The sequence below is a fragment of the Chiloscyllium plagiosum genome, unplaced genomic scaffold, assembly GCF_037043375.1.
Source record: "Chiloscyllium plagiosum isolate Xiang-an unplaced genomic scaffold, Cpla_swu_hap1 HiC_scaffold_17, whole genome shotgun sequence".
NCBI lineage: Eukaryota > Metazoa > Chordata > Chondrichthyes > Orectolobiformes > Hemiscylliidae > Chiloscyllium > Chiloscyllium plagiosum.
In genome coordinates this window covers 36,098,604-36,117,683 of record NW_028270155.1, presented here as the reverse complement: position 1 = coordinate 36,117,683, position 19,080 = coordinate 36,098,604, and the positions used below count along the sequence as shown (strand labels likewise).

The 19,080-nt window shown below is 39.8% G+C and overlaps 1 protein-coding gene across 2 annotated transcripts in view; it reads right to left on the bottom strand.

The window, feature by feature from the left end:
* LOC122558350 (kelch domain-containing protein 4) overlaps positions 1 to 19,080 on the bottom strand; it is a 74,056-nt gene that overhangs the window by 54,286 nt on the left and 690 nt on the right. Inside the window, exons 2-4 of one of the 2 annotated variants that reach the window (XM_043706814.2) lie at positions 14,345 to 14,481; positions 4,893 to 4,985; positions 1,813 to 1,972 (exon numbers count right to left, since the gene is read on the bottom strand). In XM_043706814.2, the coding sequence (XP_043562749.2) occupies positions 1,813 to 1,972; positions 4,893 to 4,948 (216 nt within the window). In that variant the 5' untranslated portion in view covers positions 4,949 to 4,985; positions 14,345 to 14,481. Of the gene's footprint in view, positions 1 to 1,812; positions 1,973 to 4,892; positions 4,986 to 14,344; positions 14,482 to 19,080 lie in introns of those variants that run through there. The other variant, XM_087995839.1, reaches the window with a different exon arrangement.

Here is a 19,080-nt window from a genome sequence, read left to right as displayed (position 1 = left end):
AGAATCTCATCAGAAATGCAAAGTTTTTTTTTCAGAAAGAAGTGGCAGAGTGGTCAAAGGACTCAGTTGGTAAGTCCCTAGAAAATCAGGCCCAATGTCTGCTTTCGCATTGATTTTTACTTTGGTTGAGTATTATTACATCTGTAAACTTTGAAATTATGCCCTGTGATTACATATGAACACACACACACATATTCATTATAGTATTAATATAAGTACAAAAAGAGCACTTGTCTTAAAAATGGCACCACTGCTTACTCTCCTCCACTCTATAAAACACCTCTGCTTGCAGGTGTGTATTTTGTAACTCTGCTGCCACAGTCCATTTAATTTCATTGGCTTTTATATCGCAAACAAGTTTATTATGCTGATCCTTCTTGAAATGCCTTTTCAAATTTATAAACACATCAACTCTCCTGTTATTTCAAAGATCAATACAATGGTTACAATAAGAAAAATGTCACGTGGCCTCTGGTACCTGTGTCAGTTCTCTAAGAGCAATTCAGCTAATCCCACTTTTCAGCTATTTCCCTCAGATAATTATCCAACTCCCTTTTAAAAACCTTGATTGAATCTGTCTCCACTGCAAATTCCAGCAACTCATCCCAGAGCCCTACCATCTACTGCATATAAGAAAATTCTTCCTCATGTCACCCCTGGTTCTTCACTCCAAATACTTGGTTCTCAAGCTTTCCTCAGTCAAGTATGTTAGTCAAACATAATTTACCTTATAGTTTACAAAGTGGATTTGAAAGACTTTTCACCCCTGATATTAAGATGATTGGCCTGTACTTCATTTATTCTCCCCACTCCTCTCCCCCTGCCCTGTCTATGATCAGAAATGTAACATCTGCAATCTTTCTTGTACACTGATGCATCTCCATAGTTAATAATATTTGGAAAATGGCTGCCAAAGCCTCTCAACTTCTACTTACACTTCCCTCAATAACCTAGGCTATGATCCATGAAGGTTGATGTACTTCTCCACTTTCAATGCTGCCAGATTCTTCATTTGTTTTTATGAAATCCATTTTCTCAACTACTTGCTCCTTCTTCCATTTGCATAACACCAACTGCACTGTGATTGGGAAATGTCAGCAGGATTACATTGATTGTTTTATGCATTGTTAAATGTACTTGAATGTCACAACTTTACTGGAACAGTTTGGCAAATGAGCAGTTAACTTTGGCAAATAATTCAAGTATTACAGTGAGGACATTGTTAGGACCAATATCCTTAATGTCCTTGCTTAATTCAGAAGCACTGAAGTTAAATGTATAGTTCCCATCACCTCTGAAATTTACTTGACTATCCATTTTATCAATATTTAAATTTTTAATCCAATTAATTATGGGGTAAGCCAAACAATACTGACGCATAAAGATGACAGCACTAATTACTAAAAAATTAAATTATGGCTATCAGTGACTAAAATAGAAACAAATTTTAATCAGAAAAGCCTATTATTTCATCAATCAATTGCGGCCCCAAGGCTACTGCAGCTTTCCCGAAGCTTTCTATATTTTCCTTTCCTAATGGCTTTAACAGTTTTCTCAAACTAGTAATTACTTATTTTAACAAGTGACAGAAATATTAATCAATGACGACTGGAATTTTTTAAACATATACACAATCTCAACTGTTGTTCTGTAAGAAATATTTATCTCCTAATGAAACATTTTTAAACAAATCAAAGGAAAACTATATTAGATATCTGTAAATTCTTCAAGGCAATTGCTACTGTTATATATCTGTCTCGAGTTGCTTTACGCTAAACTTAAACAGAAGATTCACAAAAATGAACAAATTACCTGTTTTGAATATCCCCCATATAACACTACATTGCCATCCGTAGTGGATGCCATTTGACAACCTGAGCGAGGGCATGGGCCGGTCCCAGATGGAAATAACTTTGACCACGTGAACGTATCCAAGTTAAAGGAATAAAGATCGTTGTAATAAATAAAATCCCTGAAATAAAGAATTGCTTATCAAACATTTTCTGTCTAAATGGTGAGAAGCTCACCATTTTAGTATAATATTATCCAATTAATTTGTACTTATAACTGCAATGAAGTAGAATATTAACTCTTTCTTGAAAACAGAAGGTTTTGTTAGCTTTAAGATAAAACAATTAATTATGATTAGATTGAAAAAAGGTAAATGACACTAAATAGAAAAACAATTCGGAATCACTTGGAGAAGATTCATAAGGTTCAATGATTAACAGGCAGCTGCCAATTTACACAACCGCATACATTTGTGGCAAACCATGGTAATTCTGTTCCCACAATCAATTGTACATCAGTGGAATCAGACCTTCACACGATTATGTAACTGGAACCATTCTCTAACTTCATGATTTCATTCTTGCCGAGGACTATGCTTCCATACTATCACTATATATCATAAAACAGTTTTATTCATGCTACATATTGGTGTTGCACAAATATAATAGGAATGCCCTAATGCTTGGGGTCATTTTCATTCTTATCACATTTTCTAAAATATTGAAATGCTATTCCAAATTTGAGGCTTTCTTTAGATAACTGCAAAATTAAACACTTCCCTTTTGAATTCTCAGGAATTAGTATGAGCAACACTTGCCAATTAAAGTCATTAATATATTTTGGCAATGCTTTAAAATCTATTTTATATTTGAAAACATAATAAAGTATTGAATTAATTGACAATCCAAATTCTAGGGAAAATCAAACTTTTTGAAAATCATTGGACATGTGACCACTAAAACATGCATAAAAAATCATGTACATAACTTTCACTGAAATAAAAAATGCATCATATGAAAACCATGTTGATGACGGTCTTGATTGCAAAAATACAGTAACTGGTGTTGTGCAGACCTATTACCAAGCATTCAATGTCATTACTTAAGTGGTGGTATACCGTGTGAAGCAAATACTGTTGTGATAGCAATGAGGTCAGTCATTGAATGATTTCCCCTGATTGGATCGATTAATCTGGTCCATCAAGGGGCCCTGGATGACAGATGTAAACAGGAGTGTCAGAGGTTCTGTTCACTGAGAGAGCTGGCTGTGGGAGAGCTGGATCAAGGACTTTACACGTGGAAATGAAAGGTGACTTGGATACTAGCTGCTGTAGAGTTATTTCAATACTTAGATCAAATTGCATTAAACACCATGAAAATCTTGTTAAACAGCATCATACAGAAACTGAAATGTCATGCAGACAGAACAGAATCAAAGTTCTGGGTATGTTTATTCTGAATGAGACTTGCACAACTAACATCAATTGAGACAATCTGTCTCTATAAGATCATAACAAAACCATCTGAGGAAAGGTCATCAGATCAGAAGTGTTAACTTTTGATCACTCTTCACAGATGCTGCCAGACCTGTTGAGCATTTCCAGCAACTTCTGTTTTTGTTGCATAAGATATAGGAGCAGAATTAGGCCATTCGGCCAATTGAATCTACTCCACTGTTCGATCATGGCTGATGTGTGTCTTAACCCCCATGCTTCTGCCTTCTCCCTGTAATCCTCTATCCGCCTACTAATCAAGAATCTATCTCGGTCTTAAATACACTCAATGATTTGGTCTGCACAGCCTTCCAAGGCAATGAGTTCCACAGATTCACTAATCTCTGCCTGAAGAAATCCTTCAAGAATCAATTATTTTCTGAAGAAGAAGAAATATCTCAAAAATCTCAGTGGATCATTTGTTCTTGGAATTCTTTCCTTTATTTTCGCAAAGTCCGGGTCTGGTGCTGTGGTCTCTTCTAGCAATCCTGAGGAAAGAGGACAGCCCTTCATTCCACCATCCAGTGCACAAAAACCTACAAGTTGAGTACCAATTTGCTTCTGTTGGCATTGCTGGGGCATCATCTCCTAAACTGTAACTTCAAAGAGCTGCTGGCTGGTAGTACTCAACTACTGGTGTTTAAATATGGCTCTGTGAATCCCAGAAAGTCCGAGCAGTGGCCAGTACCTTTGCTGCTGATGAACACAAGAGAACAGCAACACAGAAGTATGGTGCATGCAAGGTAGAGCATATGGACAGAAACAATCCACAAAACTCCCTGAAATTGACACTTTGCTAATTTTCGGTGAAATTCAGCTTTAAAAATCAAAAGATAAAAAGGAATTCTAAATTATCAGTTATTGGAAAAACAGACAATTTTGCAAGAAAGAGTTCAATAAAAGTTTTTTCAAAGAGATTTTTAATGGTCTAATTGCATGATAGACAAATAAACAGAAGTGTTAGATCAGCGCTGTTTATTGTCTACCAACAGCCTCTGGGGTCAAGTTTTTAGAGACCCTAGAGGTGAAATCTTGAAGAAATATGCAGCTGAAAGCAGCCCTCTTTAAGGAACAAACCTTAAAGCAAAACCAGCAGATTTCTCTCTCACCTAAGTATTCGTATATCCTGATAAAATTTAAGTATCAGTGTCATAACTGTTTTCCATCTGAATCAGAAAACTGGTCAGATTTCATCATTCTACAACTGTCAACAATGTGACCTTGACAAGAAATCAGAGAAATTGAGAAGTGAGCCCATTCTATGTTCTGAATTCGTACCAAAAAGGAATGATGCTCCTTTTCTGCCTATTATTTTTCAAACTCACGAGATCTCTGCAAAGCCCTACTGCCTTGTCTCTGTTTGGGACTAAACGAATATTGCTTACTTCTTCGTATTATCTTCTTGTAGCTCTTACTATGTCTTTGTCACAGTAAAAAAAATTTGACTTCTAAAACTGTGCTAGAATTGACCAAAATGGTTGCAACAAGTGAAGATTCAACAGTGGTCAAAGCACAATTTTTGTGAATTTGCTCATAAAAAACTGGTTTTGCTATTGGTATTAAATAAACGTTTGTCAAGAATTATAGTTATCTCCAACACAGTACTTACCTTGTGCTTTCATGGAATCCACCAAATACCAAGATCTGTCTCTTACAAACAACCATCCGATGTCCACTTCTACCTGATGGTCCACCAGTTGCCCTAACAATGAAAAAATAGTTACATGACAGTTAAAAGTACCATAAAACAGTAAAGCTAAGAAGATCCTTAATGGCTTCCAAACTGCAAGCTGTGCCTAATAGATAGTGAGAACAATTTCAAGATTTTCATCATAGGACGACAACATCTTCAACACTCAAAAATCTTTTGCTAAGATGCACCAAAGTTTTATCACTGATCAACATAGTTCTTTAAAGGCCGATTGAATTGTTTAAACTTATTACTAGGAATATCTTTCCTTCCACTGAAATTACCCAATGTTCCATGTTTTTATTCACAAGAGGTCTTCAGCTATAGTGTCACCTTGCCAGAAGCTTGTGCTTCAAATCTCACTCCAGGACTTAATGGCTACTGAAAATGTGTTCATAATGCAGTCAGCCAGGTTGACTGCAAACTTGCACACCCTCCCAATGTGCAGCACGGTGGCTCAGTTGTTAGCACTGCTGCCTCACAGTGCTAGGGGTTCTGGTTTAATTCCACCCTTTGGTAAGTGTCTGTGTGGAGTTTGCATTTTCTCTCTGTGTTTGTACGAGTTTTTTTCAAAATATTCCAATTTCCTCCCAGTCCAAAGATGGGCAGGGGTAGGTGAATTGGCTATGCTAAATTGCCCATAGAGTCTGGGGATGTACAGGCTAGGTGGATTAACCATGGGAAATGCAGGGTTACAGGGATGGGTGGGTCCAGATGGGATGCTCTTTGGAGGGCTGTTGTAGATTTGATGGGCTGAATAGCCTGCTTCCATACTGTAGGGATTCTATGCCAATGATTGTGGATAAAAATGGAATCGATTCCTAGTCAGCAATGATTAATGTGGGGTGTCAGATCTCAAGATATATACTCTGGCTTCAGGCTAACAGCCAACCGTTCCAGGAAATACAAGCTATGTAAGACAGACATAGAAACATAGAAGATAAGAGCAGGATAGGCCATTTGGCTCTTCGAGCCGACTCCGCCATTCATCATGGTGATGGCTGATCATCCAATTCAATAGCCTAATAATGCTTTCTCCCCATAACCTTCGATCCCATGTGCCCCAAATGTTATATCTAGCTGCCTCATGAACACATTCCATGTTCTGGCATCAACTATTTCCTGTAGTAATGAGTTCCACAGGCTCACCCTCTTTGGGTGAAGAAACATCTTCTCATCTCCATCCTAAGTGGTCCACCCCGAATCCTCAGACTGTGACCCCTGGTTCTGGACACACACATCATCGGGAACATCCTCCCTGCATTCACCTTGTCTAGGTGAAAGTGAGTACTACAGATGCTGGTGATAAGAATCAAGATTGTGTTGCTGGAAAAGGGAGCATCCAAGGAGCAGGAAAATTGGCGTTTCAGGCAAAAATCCTTCATCAGGAATGAGGCTGGGCCTCGGGGTTGAGAGATAAATGGGAGGGGGGTTGGGGCTGGGGGGAGATTGCTGAGAGTGCGATAGGTGGATGGAGGTGGGGGAAAGGATGGACCCATCACCATTATCCCCACCTCCATCCACCTATTGCACTCTCAGCTACCTCCCAGCCCCAGCCCCCTCCCATTTATCTTTCCACCACCCCATTCCCCCCCCCCCCCCCGAGGTTCCCAGCCTCATTCCTGATGAAGGGCTTTTGCCGAAACGTCGATTTTCCTGTTCTTTAGAAGCTGCCTGACCTGCTGTGCTTTTTCAGCACCACATTCTTGACTCCACTCTGTCTAGTCCTGTTAGAATTTTATAAATCTCTATGAGATCCTCCCTCACTCACCTGATCTCCAGCAAAAACAATCCTAACCTCGTCAATCTCTCCTCAATCAGTCCCACCATCCCCAGAAGCAGCCTAGTAAACTTTTGCTGCACGCCCTCAAGAGCAACAGCAACCTTCCTCAGAAAAGGAGACCAAAACTGCACACAATATTCTAGGCGTGGCCTCAATAAGGGCTGTATAACTGCAACAACACATCCCTGCTCCTGTACTCAACCTCTCACAATGAAGGCCAACATACCATTTGCCTTCTTTACCATCTGCTGCACCTGCATACCTATCTTCAGCGACTGGAAGACGAGGATACTCTCTTCTCTCCCAATTTACAGCCATTCAGGTAGCAATCTGCCTTCTTGTGCTTTGTCTCTAAAGTCGAGGTTTTAAGTTAAAACTGTCTGTCCTAGCTATTTAAATTCTTGTTAAAAATGTCACATAAAATAAAGCTGTCATACTCAGGTAGGGCTCCTATGGGACATGACTCAAAAGTGAATTAACTGTAACAGAGAAAACAGGGATTAAATCATTGATATTAACATCAAGTTACATATCTACAATGTAAAATTAAAATGAAGAAATATCCTCTAATTTGATTCCTGATTTTCCTTAAAGGTTTCCATAAACTTCAATAGGCTTAGGTTTCTATTCTTTCCTACAAATTCATTCATGCATATTCAATAACTGTTTATATGTAACGCTATCCATAATAGTGTAACTCAGATGGCTTATAGGAAAAATAAATCTACCCCAAGTGAAAAGACTTCCTGTTAGAAAGTATGATGCCACAAAGGAGGATTATTTCCTTTAGTTGATATTTATAGCAAGATTGTGAATGCCTTATTTACAGAGATGCTTATGATTTCATGAGAAATAACAAATTAAAATTTCTTTTTCACCCACCCAAGCATTACAAACCATCATGGGATCTTTGCAAACAAAACCATAAGAACTACAAAGCTTTCTACAGACACGGTCATTATTACAAGAGTTCTACATCTCCAAAATATCAGTTTCCATCTAAATTCAACTATCTGTCTCTAGATTCAACAAGTCTTTCCGTTTCCATTCAGAACACTAAAATGTTATCTGTCTTAACAGTAAACTTTAACTGTCATAGTATGTTAAGCAAAACACAAAGGCCAGGATTTTCACTGCCAAGGTAGGCCTTCCCATATCTGAAAGAAACAGGAGTAGCCCATTCAGCCCTTTGAGCCTGTTGCACGGTGGCACAGTGGTTAGCACTGCTGCCTCATAGCGCCAGAGACCCGGATTCAATTCCTGCCTCAGGTAACTGTCTGTGCCGAGTTTGCACATTCTCCCAGTTTCCTCCGGGTGCTCTGGTTTCCTCCCACAGTCCAAAGATGTGCAGGTCAGGTGAATTGGCCATGCTAAATTGCCCATAGTGTTAGGTGAAGGGGTAAATGTAGGGGAATAAGTCTGGGTGAGTTGCTCTTCGGAGGGTCGGTGTGGACTTGTTGTGCTGAAGAGCCTGTTTCCACACTGTATGTAATCTAATCTAATCTAATCTAAATTGGCCCTTTTGCAGCTCATTGCTGTTTTAGAGCCTCCCCATCTCTTCATCCCAACCACTGTGACTTTACTAGCCAAACTCTCTGTTACTCTATTGTAAGGATCAATATGAAGTTCACAAATATATTCTTTCGGTCCTCTCAATACTCAATGACTCCTTGTAGCCCCCCTCTTCAGCCCCACTCCTGTAAAACAGCTATCGGTTGGCTTTACCTGATATTACCCACCAAAAATATAAGCTTTCAGGGTCTGTAACACTTACATACTAGATTGAATTGTGCAGCCCTGCTGAGGGTTGAAACAGGAGGAGTTGGGTCTTGAAAAGGCCATCAACAATCAGTCTGCCAGTTTCTTGACATCTCCATTCCTGATTCAAATTAATTTTGTCAAGGTAGGCTTGAGGTTGTTGGGGAATTAGCACCTATGAAATAGGCAATTTGGCTCATTAAAAGCCTTGCTAACCCAAGTTGAAGGAGGCCAGACAGGATTTTTCAGTCAGCTTCAGTTCCCCAAAAGGTACTGGAAGGTAGCAGTATGACTGAGTGAATGTACCTAGCTGCAGGCTGGGGATCTGGGGTGAAGCAATGCTCCAGCTAGACGTACAGGTTATGCCAAGTGTGCAAAGTTGTAAATGATCTACTTTCCAACACACGATCATGGTGGGCTGGCTACAGTTGTTTGTTCCACTTCAATTTTTTAAAAATTGATGAGAGTGTACCTTCAGGTTGAAATGCCTTTTTAATTACTTTCCACTGCAACCTACTATGCTTCTCAAATTGGAAACCTTTGATTGGCCACTTTACTTCAACAGGGATCCTATCTCACGCTAATTATGGGGATTGTTTTTTAAAAATCATCCTGTTCAAAAATGTTATTACACCCCTCTGAACTCAGGTCTTTTGGTTCAGAGATACATCGTCATGTAGTATATGTTTCCTAATCAACCTGTTCACAGATGTTATTAAATCCCAAAGAGAAATGGTTTCCAACTGGGGCCCGCTCAGGGTCTGCAAACAGTTCAATCTCGTTCTCTTCCCTGTAATTGAACCCGATCTCTGCTCTCTGCTTCTTTCCAGTACACAGTGAAAGATCTGCACATACTGAGATATCTTCCCAAACTGGTAGGGCAGAGTTTGTGAGATTATTTGTAGCTCGGGTTTTCGTTGTTGTGGTTCTGTTCGCCGAGCTGGGAATTTGTGTTGCAGACGTTTCGTCCCCTGTCTAGGAGACATCCTCAGTGCTTGGGAGCCTCCAGTGAAGCGCTTTTGTGATGTTTCCTCCGGCATTTATAGTGGTTTAAATCTGCCGCTTCCGGTTGTCAGTACCAGCTGTCCGTTGCAGTGGTCGGTAAATTGGGTCCAGGTCGATGTGCTTATTGATTGAATCTGTGGATGAGTGCCATGCCTCTAGGAATTCCCTGGCTATTCTCTGTTTGGCTTGTCCTATAATAGTAGTGTTGTCCCAGTCGAATTCATGTTGCTTGTCATCTGCGAGGGCAGAGCTAAGGGAAATGGCATACAAAGGAATGCAAGGGAGGCAGGAGAAAGGACCTAGTTAATATTGTGCACAGCAAGTGTCTGGATCAAGGATAAGAACAGAGAGTGTGTGTTACTGTAAGGCAATGTTAAATTACAGGGAACACTTAGCCTGCAGTGTGAAAAGGTTAGAATAGCGAAATTATATTGTATCAGCATGCCCCAACAGCTGAATAACAAAGCAAAGTGAGTAGCATCAGAAGCAGTGCATTATTGCCAAGCACAATAATTGAAACTTAAACACAAATGAAAATATACTGTGTTGAGTTTATGTTGGCTTCCTGCCACACAGAACTTCATTTAACAAATCACTTGTGTTTTCTCAATTTAAGTAGGGAACCTTGTCATCTGAGTCTGTAACACTCTGCTTGCAAAGATCCTAATTACAAAGTGATGAGCATTCTGTTCTGATATAAAATATTGGAACAGAATTTCTGTCTTGGGTTCAAACAGTAAATGATGGCCAAAATACATCAGAAATGATACTGCCCAACCTAAAATATGTACAAAATGTAACCATTAATTTTTTGTTCCATTAAAAGTCTTCCTTGATGCAGACTGGTAACTAACTTTAGTAACATAGCTGGAAACAGATTTATCACACAAAAATAACATTAGTTGAAAGGTGTCAGTCCAACGCCTGTAATCTTTTAAAATGACTGAAAATGACTTGTACAAAAACTGAACCATTCACCATTTTTAAAGAGCACAATAGTTCCTTAGCAAATTAACATTTTTTGATATGGAAAGACTTATACTGTGCATATCTGCACCTAAGAAAATGACCATAACCTTAAAATAATCTTGAACAAATGCAAAGTGCACAAATTCACAACGTTGACGTGATCAATGCATGGAAAAGAACTGATTTGGGTGAACTTGATCTTGAATTCACATAACACATTGCAGGAACTGGAGCTCAAATCGATTTGGCCTTAACTCGGGTACATTTAACATTTCCTGCACTTCTGCACTGGTTCAGTCGATTCAGACCAGATTACACCATCAGATATGAAGGAGTAACTCGACCCTATTCTACACATTGTCCAGTGTTCTGAATCTGTGTGTTACTTTTTCTTCACATGGAACTGCATTTAAAAATTATTTTGCTCCAACGATTATTTCTTAATGTTTATTTTCCTTCATAATAATCCAGTATTACATTTATTCAGTTGCTTGTATTTTACAGGAACAATGCAATTAGTGCAGCATTGTCAAGCAGCTGATGGCAACACAAACAATTTCAACAGCCAACAGGAAAGAGCTCTGAATCATTGAAAATTACAGGCTATTTTTATACTATTTCCAACCAAACAAATCTTCAGGGCTGTTAACCGCCCACACACCTTTTGCAGACCTGAACTTGTTCCAATGAAAGATTTCTCCAAGCAACCTAGCAGTGAGGGTAATTCAAATATTTGAACAGGATTATACAGATGTGCAGGTACAATAAAACAAAGAACTGTGTACACTGGAGATCTGAAACAAAAGCATAAATTGCTGGAGAAACTGAATAGGTCAGATGAAGATTCATCAGACACAAAAACATTAAATTTGCTTTCTTCCCACAGATGTTGCTAGACCTGCCAAGTTTCTGCATGAATTTTTCCAGTTTTTGTAACAGATGTTCTGGTGTTGGCACTGCACTGATTCAAGTCTAGATGGAAGTAACTTGATCAAAAACTTGAGAGATTTACAACAGGCAGTTTTTTTGTAAGCCGCATATGTAATTTTGACCCCCAGACAAACTTATCTAAAGATGTAAGGCAATGTGACAATTCAGAATTTATAAAGCATTTTGCATTAAAAATAGTAAATTTGTATCTGCAAAATCAAATCAACATAACCTGGACAACTTTTTGGGGGGTTTACAATATCATACATACATTTATTTAAATTATATAGAATCAGCAGCTCAGAAACAGGTCATGAAGGTTAACCTGTCCATGTTAGTATTTATAGTTCAAATGAATTGCTGCCACATTCCCACTTAAGTTTGGATACCTCTTTATCCTACTCCCTTGCATATCCAACCAGGTTCCATGGAATGCACCAATGCTATCTCCAGTCCATGTGGCAGAGTTCCACATTTTCATCATGGTTATGGAACACTTCAATGCACAGATATTTGACGCTTCAATATCATTCAATAACACAATAATAGTATTTCTGTCACTTTGCAGGGGTGCAACCAAATTTACATTACTCCCTAAAATGTGCAAATCAATCCAAACAACAGCAAAAAACTTCACAAGTGATAATAGTGAGATTTCAATATCAGAAACAAGATTATTTTAAGGTTATGATCATTTTCTTAGGTGCAAATAAATTCAACAGTGTTTTGCTGCTGCACAGCCACAAGACAGTAACAATCTCGATCAATAGAACTGTTCCTCCATTAGCACCCTATTGTGACCTGAATAGATTACATGCAAAAAGAACATGGGTAGATTCTATCTAATGCCTAAGCATGTACAAGCGTGCTTGTCTACCACGTCACAAGAATTTTCAACTAAGTAAATGATTCAACTCTGCATCACCTTAGAAACAGAATCAAATATAGGGAGAAATGACTTTTACATGTGGGTTTTTTTTAACTTGTATTCTATTAATTATTCCTAATTCATCCCTGCTGGGTGATGGCTAGTCAACACTGGGGTGGCACGGTGGCTCAGTGGTTAGCACTGCTGCCTCACAGCGCCAGGGTCCCACGTTTGATTCCAGCCTTGGGCGACTGTCTGTGTGGAGTTTGCACATTCTCCCAGTGTCTGCGTGGGTTTCCTCTGGGTACTCCAGTTTCCTCCCACATTCCAAAGATGTGCAGGTTAGGTGAATTGGCCATGATAAATTGTCCATAGTTGTTGGGTGCATTAGTCAGAGGTGGGGTGAGTTACTCTTCAGAGGGTCGATGTGGACTTGTTGGGCTGAAGGGCCTGTTTCCACATTGTAGGGAATCTAATCTAATCTAAAAAAAGATTGGAAATTACATTTGTAAAGAACCTTCGTTTACGAAATATATATCTTCATTTCATTTTCCAAATTATTAATAAAGAACTTCAATTTTACACAAGACAACTTATTTGTAAATTCATTTATGGGATATAGGTGCCACTGGCTATACCAACTTTTGCTGCCCATCCTTAATTGCCCTTTAGAAAGTGGTGATGGGCAGCATTCTTGAACTGCTGCTGTCCTTAGTATGTTGGTCACCCTACAGAGGTGCTTGGAAAGGAGTTTGATCCAAGTAAAGGAACAAAAAGAACACACAGTTCCAATTCAAAATGGTGTGTGGCTTAGAAGGAAACTTGCAAGAGGTAGTGCTCCCATGCATCTGCCACCCTCACCTGCACATTGACAATGGTTGCAGGTTTAGAAGATGGTTTCAAAGGAGCCTTGGTGACTTGTTACAGCACATCTTCTCAATGAGGCACATTGCTGCCACTCAGCATCTGTGGCAAAGTGAATGTTTTGGAAGATGGCGGATGAAGTGTCCATCAAGCTTTTTCCTGGATGGTGCTAAGCTTCTTGTCTGTTGTAGGAGTTGCACTATCCAGGCAAGTGAAGAGTATGCAACCACATTTCTGACTTATGCACTGTAGATTATGTATAAGCTTTAAGAAGTCATAGAGCCCTTCGACCCAACTCATCCATGCCGACATGGCTTCCTAAACTGCACGGTCCCATTTGCCTGCATTTGGCTCATATTCTTCTAAACATTTCCTATCCATCTACCTGTCCAAACGTCTTTTAACTATTGTAATTGTACTTGGCTCCACTACTTCCTCTGTTCCATGTTCCTCCATTGCAAGATTGCAGCAGAATAGGATTCTCTACCTTCAGGTTTTTTTTTTCCCCCTTCTCCTTTTCTCCCCTTCAACTCCCAGCCTCCAACGATGACTCCTGATCTACAGTGACCTCTGGTGAGGAGCAATGATCCCCTGCCGGCAAGTGATGACTTCTGGCCTTCAGCAATGACCCCCAGCCTCCTGTAGCATCCTCCCACCATTGTGCAGTATTCTTTCACAGCAACCTACCAGCTCGGCAACCACCCGGCCACGCGCAGCGGCCTCCTCTCATAGGAGTCTTCTGGTCACCTGCAGCAGCCTCCCAGCATGGTGCCCCACTAGCACAGTATGGAGCCACGGACTGGAAGTTAAGTGCCAGCGCAACGTGGTCTGCTGTACTGATCTAAAGCCCAGAGAGTATCTTTAATATTTTCTATATAAAGAAAAACCACAATTTCTAGCTTTACTTTTGCATCTTCTGACCTACCATCCATTAACAAATTACTAAGTAATGTCTATGTAAGAAAACATACGCCTTGAAAAGTTAAAAAACAAAAGCAAAGGTAGTTTCCAGTCCAAGCATTGTAGAACTACTGAACTACTGTTCAGCACAGTGATGTATCTGTGGTGTCGGAAGTCAATTGTGGCAAGACTAGCCACAAGATTCAACCCTGGTAAAAAATATAGCAATAATGCATAAGGAAAACAAATGAAACCTTTTCCTAATCATGAGAATACGTACAAAATAGTACTTACTTGATTTGTTCCCATGTTTTAGTTGCAAGATATAGCACCCAAAGATCCTTATAATGGTAAAATTGTTCACCATTAGGAGATGCAAATTCTCCTCCAAACACCCAAAGTTGTCCACCGTCTTGAGGTACCACCACAGCCTATCATGGTAATAAAATAATGTTACACTAGCACCTGCAAAACACAGTTTTATACTAAATTCTTAAGAATTATTGAAGAAAGGATGGCAACACAACATATGATAGTGACAATCCATGATGAACGGATACAATTTTTATCTGTTGGGAAATAAATAAATGTTTCATTGTTACTTTAACAAAGAAGAACAACAAAGAACAGTACAGAACCTGGAACAGGTCTTCGGCTGACCACGTATTTGCTACTACCATTTCCTCTGACAGCACATTCTAGCACTTGCTATTCTGTATGTAAAAACTTTGTCTCTCACATCTCTTTTAAAACGTTCCCCCTTTAACCTTTAATCTATGTTACCTAGTAATTGACATTTCTACTCCAGGGAAAAGACTCCTGACTATTCACTCCAACCATAACTCTCACAATTTAGTAAACCTCCATCAAGTTGTCCCTCAGTCTCCGATGTTCAAGTGAAAACAAACTAAGTTCGCCCATATCTCTCCTCCTCACTAATTTCCTCCAAACCAGGCAACCTCCTGATAAACCTTTTCTGTACTTTCTCCAAAACCTCCTCCATTCTCCTGTGTCGTGACCAGAACTTTGCACAATTAATTAAAAGTCATATTCTCAGCTCCTGATCTAAGCCCAACAGAAACTCTCCACAAGCAAAAGTGAAACTCGATCTCATGCTGCAAGTTTTTAAAGGGATATGTCAGTCAATACTGAAATCGAGAATTTGATCAATACCATAATTTGACGCTAATTTCTTCAAATTAAGAATGCGGTGCTGGAAAAGTACAGCCGTGCAGGCAGGATCTGAGGAGCTAGAAGATCGAAGTTTCCAGCATAAGGTCTTCATCAGGAATGAGGCTTGTGGCCAGGGGGCTGAGAGATAAATGGGAGGGCAGGGTGAGGTTGGCAGGAAGGTAGCTTAGAATGTGGGGCTGAAGGTGGTAGGTCAGAGAGGAGGGTGGAGTGGATAGCTGGGAAGGAAGATGGACAGATAGGACAGGTCAAGAGGGCGGCGCCGAGTTGGAAGGGTGGATCAGGGATAAGGTGGGGAGAGGGGAAAAAAGGAAACTGGTGAAATCTACATTGATCCCATGTGGTTGGACAGTCCCAAGGTGGAAGATGAGGTATTCTTCCTCCAGGCATTGGGTGGTAAGGGTTTGGCAATGGAGAAGGCCCAGAACCTGCATGTCCTTGGGGGAGTTGGGAGGGAGAGTTAAAGTGCTCCCCCAAGGACATGCAAGTCCCCTGGGCCTTCTCCATCATCAAACTTTTACCACTAAATGCCTGGAGAAAGAAAGCCTCATCTTCTGCCTTCGGACCCTGCAACCACACGGGATCAATGTGGATTTCATCAGTTTCCTCATTCCCCTCCCCCCACCTTATCCCAGATCCAACATTCCAACTCGGCATGCTCTCTTGACCTGTCCATCTTGCTTCCGATCTATCCGCTCCACCCTCCTCCCTAGCCTATCACCTTCATTCTCAGCTATCTTCCCCTCAGCACCAATCCCCATGCCACCACCTCCCCCTCCCATATGTTTCAAAATATTAGCTGGAATCACGTTAAAAGGAAATAATTTTTAAAACTGAGAAATTCCAATGATAAAATAAAAATGTCAAAACGTTTTCACAGGTAAAACATCACATTATTATTAAATAATGTAATGGTTCTGAAAAAGTTAATGCTGAAGACTGTTCTATGACAAGGTCCTGGGCTCTAGCAAAGCCCTCTTTGCGTGCATCAGGAGTTGGGCCACAGCCTGGTGAAGCATTGGTGCCTGTAATTTCCATCTCTGCTCCAACTCTATTACTCCCAGTCTTCATAACAATGTCTATCTTCCTAAAGTACTTTATGCCTAGTTGCTGTCATACAACAAGCTAACTCTTTTTAAGACACAGCCCTTCCCTTTAAATTAGCTAGCAGCTTTCCTTCACCAATTCAGGCCAAGTAGGCCCTGTGTACCAGTCATATTATCAATTCCTGATGAAGGGCTTGTGCCCGAAACGTTGATTCGCCCGCTCCTCGGATGCTGCCTGACCTGCTATGCTTTTCCAGCATCACACTCTCCACCCTGCGTACCAGTCTGTAAAGTAAGATGGTGGCAACCATTTGCCATGTGTTAATATGATAAAAACAAGGACTGCAGATGCTGGAAACCAGACTCTAGATTAGAGTGGTGCTGGAAAAGCACAGCAGTTCAGGCAGCATCCGAGGAGCAGGCAAAAGCCCTTCATCAGGAATAGAGGCAGAGTGCCTGCAGGGTGGAGAGATAAATGAGAGGAGGGTGGGGGTGGTGAGAAAGTAGCATAGAGTAAGAGCTTCAGGGCAGAGGAAATGACCTGGGAGTTGCAGTGGGAGAGGGACTCCCTGAGATTCTTGTACAGAGAGGAGGAAAACTTCTACCACATGCTAATATGACATGGGCAGCGACTGTGTAAATTAAAATCCAATTTAACTGTATAGAATTAACTCCATTGAACCTAAAATAAATTTCCAGTTATATCTTTAGGAGGGCACCGGCAGTTAGCCAGCAACAGAAGGAGCTGAACAATCAAAGAGCTAACAAGACTCAATCTCCTAGCCAGGTCGATAAAGAAGTATCCACAGTCAATACTAAAAATATTTCAAACCTGGAAAGAGAAGCATAGAAGTAACCATGAGCTTGGAACTCCATGGAACTGGAGAAGCAGTCACTCCAAGGCATTTATAGATTGCATCGGATGTCAGCACTCTGTGGGAGTGATCCTGAGTTTTAGTTCAGCCAATGAGTGAACAAATGTCAAAAGCTCCATGAGTTGAGATTCTTGATGGTCAAGGGGAAAAGTTTAAAAGACTAAACAATACATAGTTACAGATTGAAAAAGCTAGAAGTAAAAGAAGAGCATCTTACAGTAGAGCATCAGTGCTGCTGACACAGTGGACAGACACCACATGGCACAGCTGCAATAAGGCAAATTAATGATCATAGAATTTAAAAAGCTTGTAGCACCAGGATTGTCACCAAGCCAAAATTAAAGCAATAAAATGGAAATTTAGAAGCCTAAACAGCAAAGTCTAATAAAAGAAGGAAAGAAAAGTAACATTTAGGTTGCACTAAGAGCAGGTGATCCAAAATTGAAGTTGTGGGGGGCAGAAATTATTAAGTCTGCAGAAACTGGGACTCATTCAGAGTAGCCATTAAGGCAAACACAAGTCTTTATTAAAACTGTAAGGCAACAGGCATTATTAGAAGTACTGTCAAAAACATAAACGGAAAACTGTTAGGAGAAAAGGATTTATTTGCAAGGCAGCAGGATTTATTCAATAAAGTCAGAGAAAAGGCCGGAAATTGTTTTTAAGAGTGCAAATGGTGGAAAAATTTGCCATGTTGCTTGCAAGAAGGTGGGAAACTTCTATTTTAGCCATAAAAGTAATCTGTACAGGGAAACATGATGAACTGTAGAGTTAAAAGGTTTTAAGTAAAATAAAACAGGATTGCTATACAGAAAATTTGAAGTGTCTAAGACAAAGAGAATAAAGCACCAACAATATTCTGCAGGATTAAAAGCTTTCATAGGAAGAAGAGTAAAGCAGCATTGAGACATTGCAGAATTGAAAATCTTTAAAAGAACAAATAATCACATTAGGAAGAAATGGCAAGAGAAATAATAGTCAGGACAATTTAATTTCAGAGATGGACCAGATTGACACAGTACACCTTGGAGAAAACAGTTGTTTTACCATATAGAATTGTTTCCAAACTAGATACTAAATCAGAAACTGAACAAATAAACACACATTTCGTATTTGATTGACACTGTATTTGATGAGGTTATAGCTCACCAATGCATATAAGACTCCATGGAAGCAACTACTGAGGTGAGAAGTACAAAATCCACAGATTCAGGACACTGTCAAGAAGAAATTATCTGGAACAAGATCTACAGTATTGTCAACATAAAAACTGCTAAGCTCAGAAATCCTACACCCTTCAAACAAAATTTCATCAGTGCAGATGTTTTTTCCATGAGATAAAAAAAGTTCCCCAAATGATGATGTGGAACAATTACATGCTTCAGCAGGCAAGGTTGCTCTTCAAAGGAAACTTCAGGAGATTTAAGGCACTCCAGATGAGGTAATGGATCTTGTTTGGATCTGAAGAAGGGCTTATGCCCGAAACGTCGATTCTCCTGCTCCTCGGATGCTGCCTGGCCTGATGTGTTTTTCCAGCATCACATTTTTCAACTCTGGTCTCCAGCATCTGCAGTCCTCACTTTCTCCTAATGGATCAATTGCCTAGCTCAGCAAGAACTACATCCTCTGCTAAGGTTATCCAAGAGATAAAAGATTCTCCCGTGCAGAGAAACTTTGCAGACTTCACAAGATCCAGAAGAGAATCAAGATCAGGAGGCCTCAAGTCAAAGATCTATCTACCAATCTATTAAAATCAATGTGAATGCATTCTGGAGGAAAGGTAAAACTTCCAGATGATCCGAATTTATAATTTATAATATATAATATTATATATAATTATAAATATATAAATTATATAAATATTATATAAATTTAATTATAAATATGAATTTATAAGTCAGAAGCTTGGGGTAGGAGG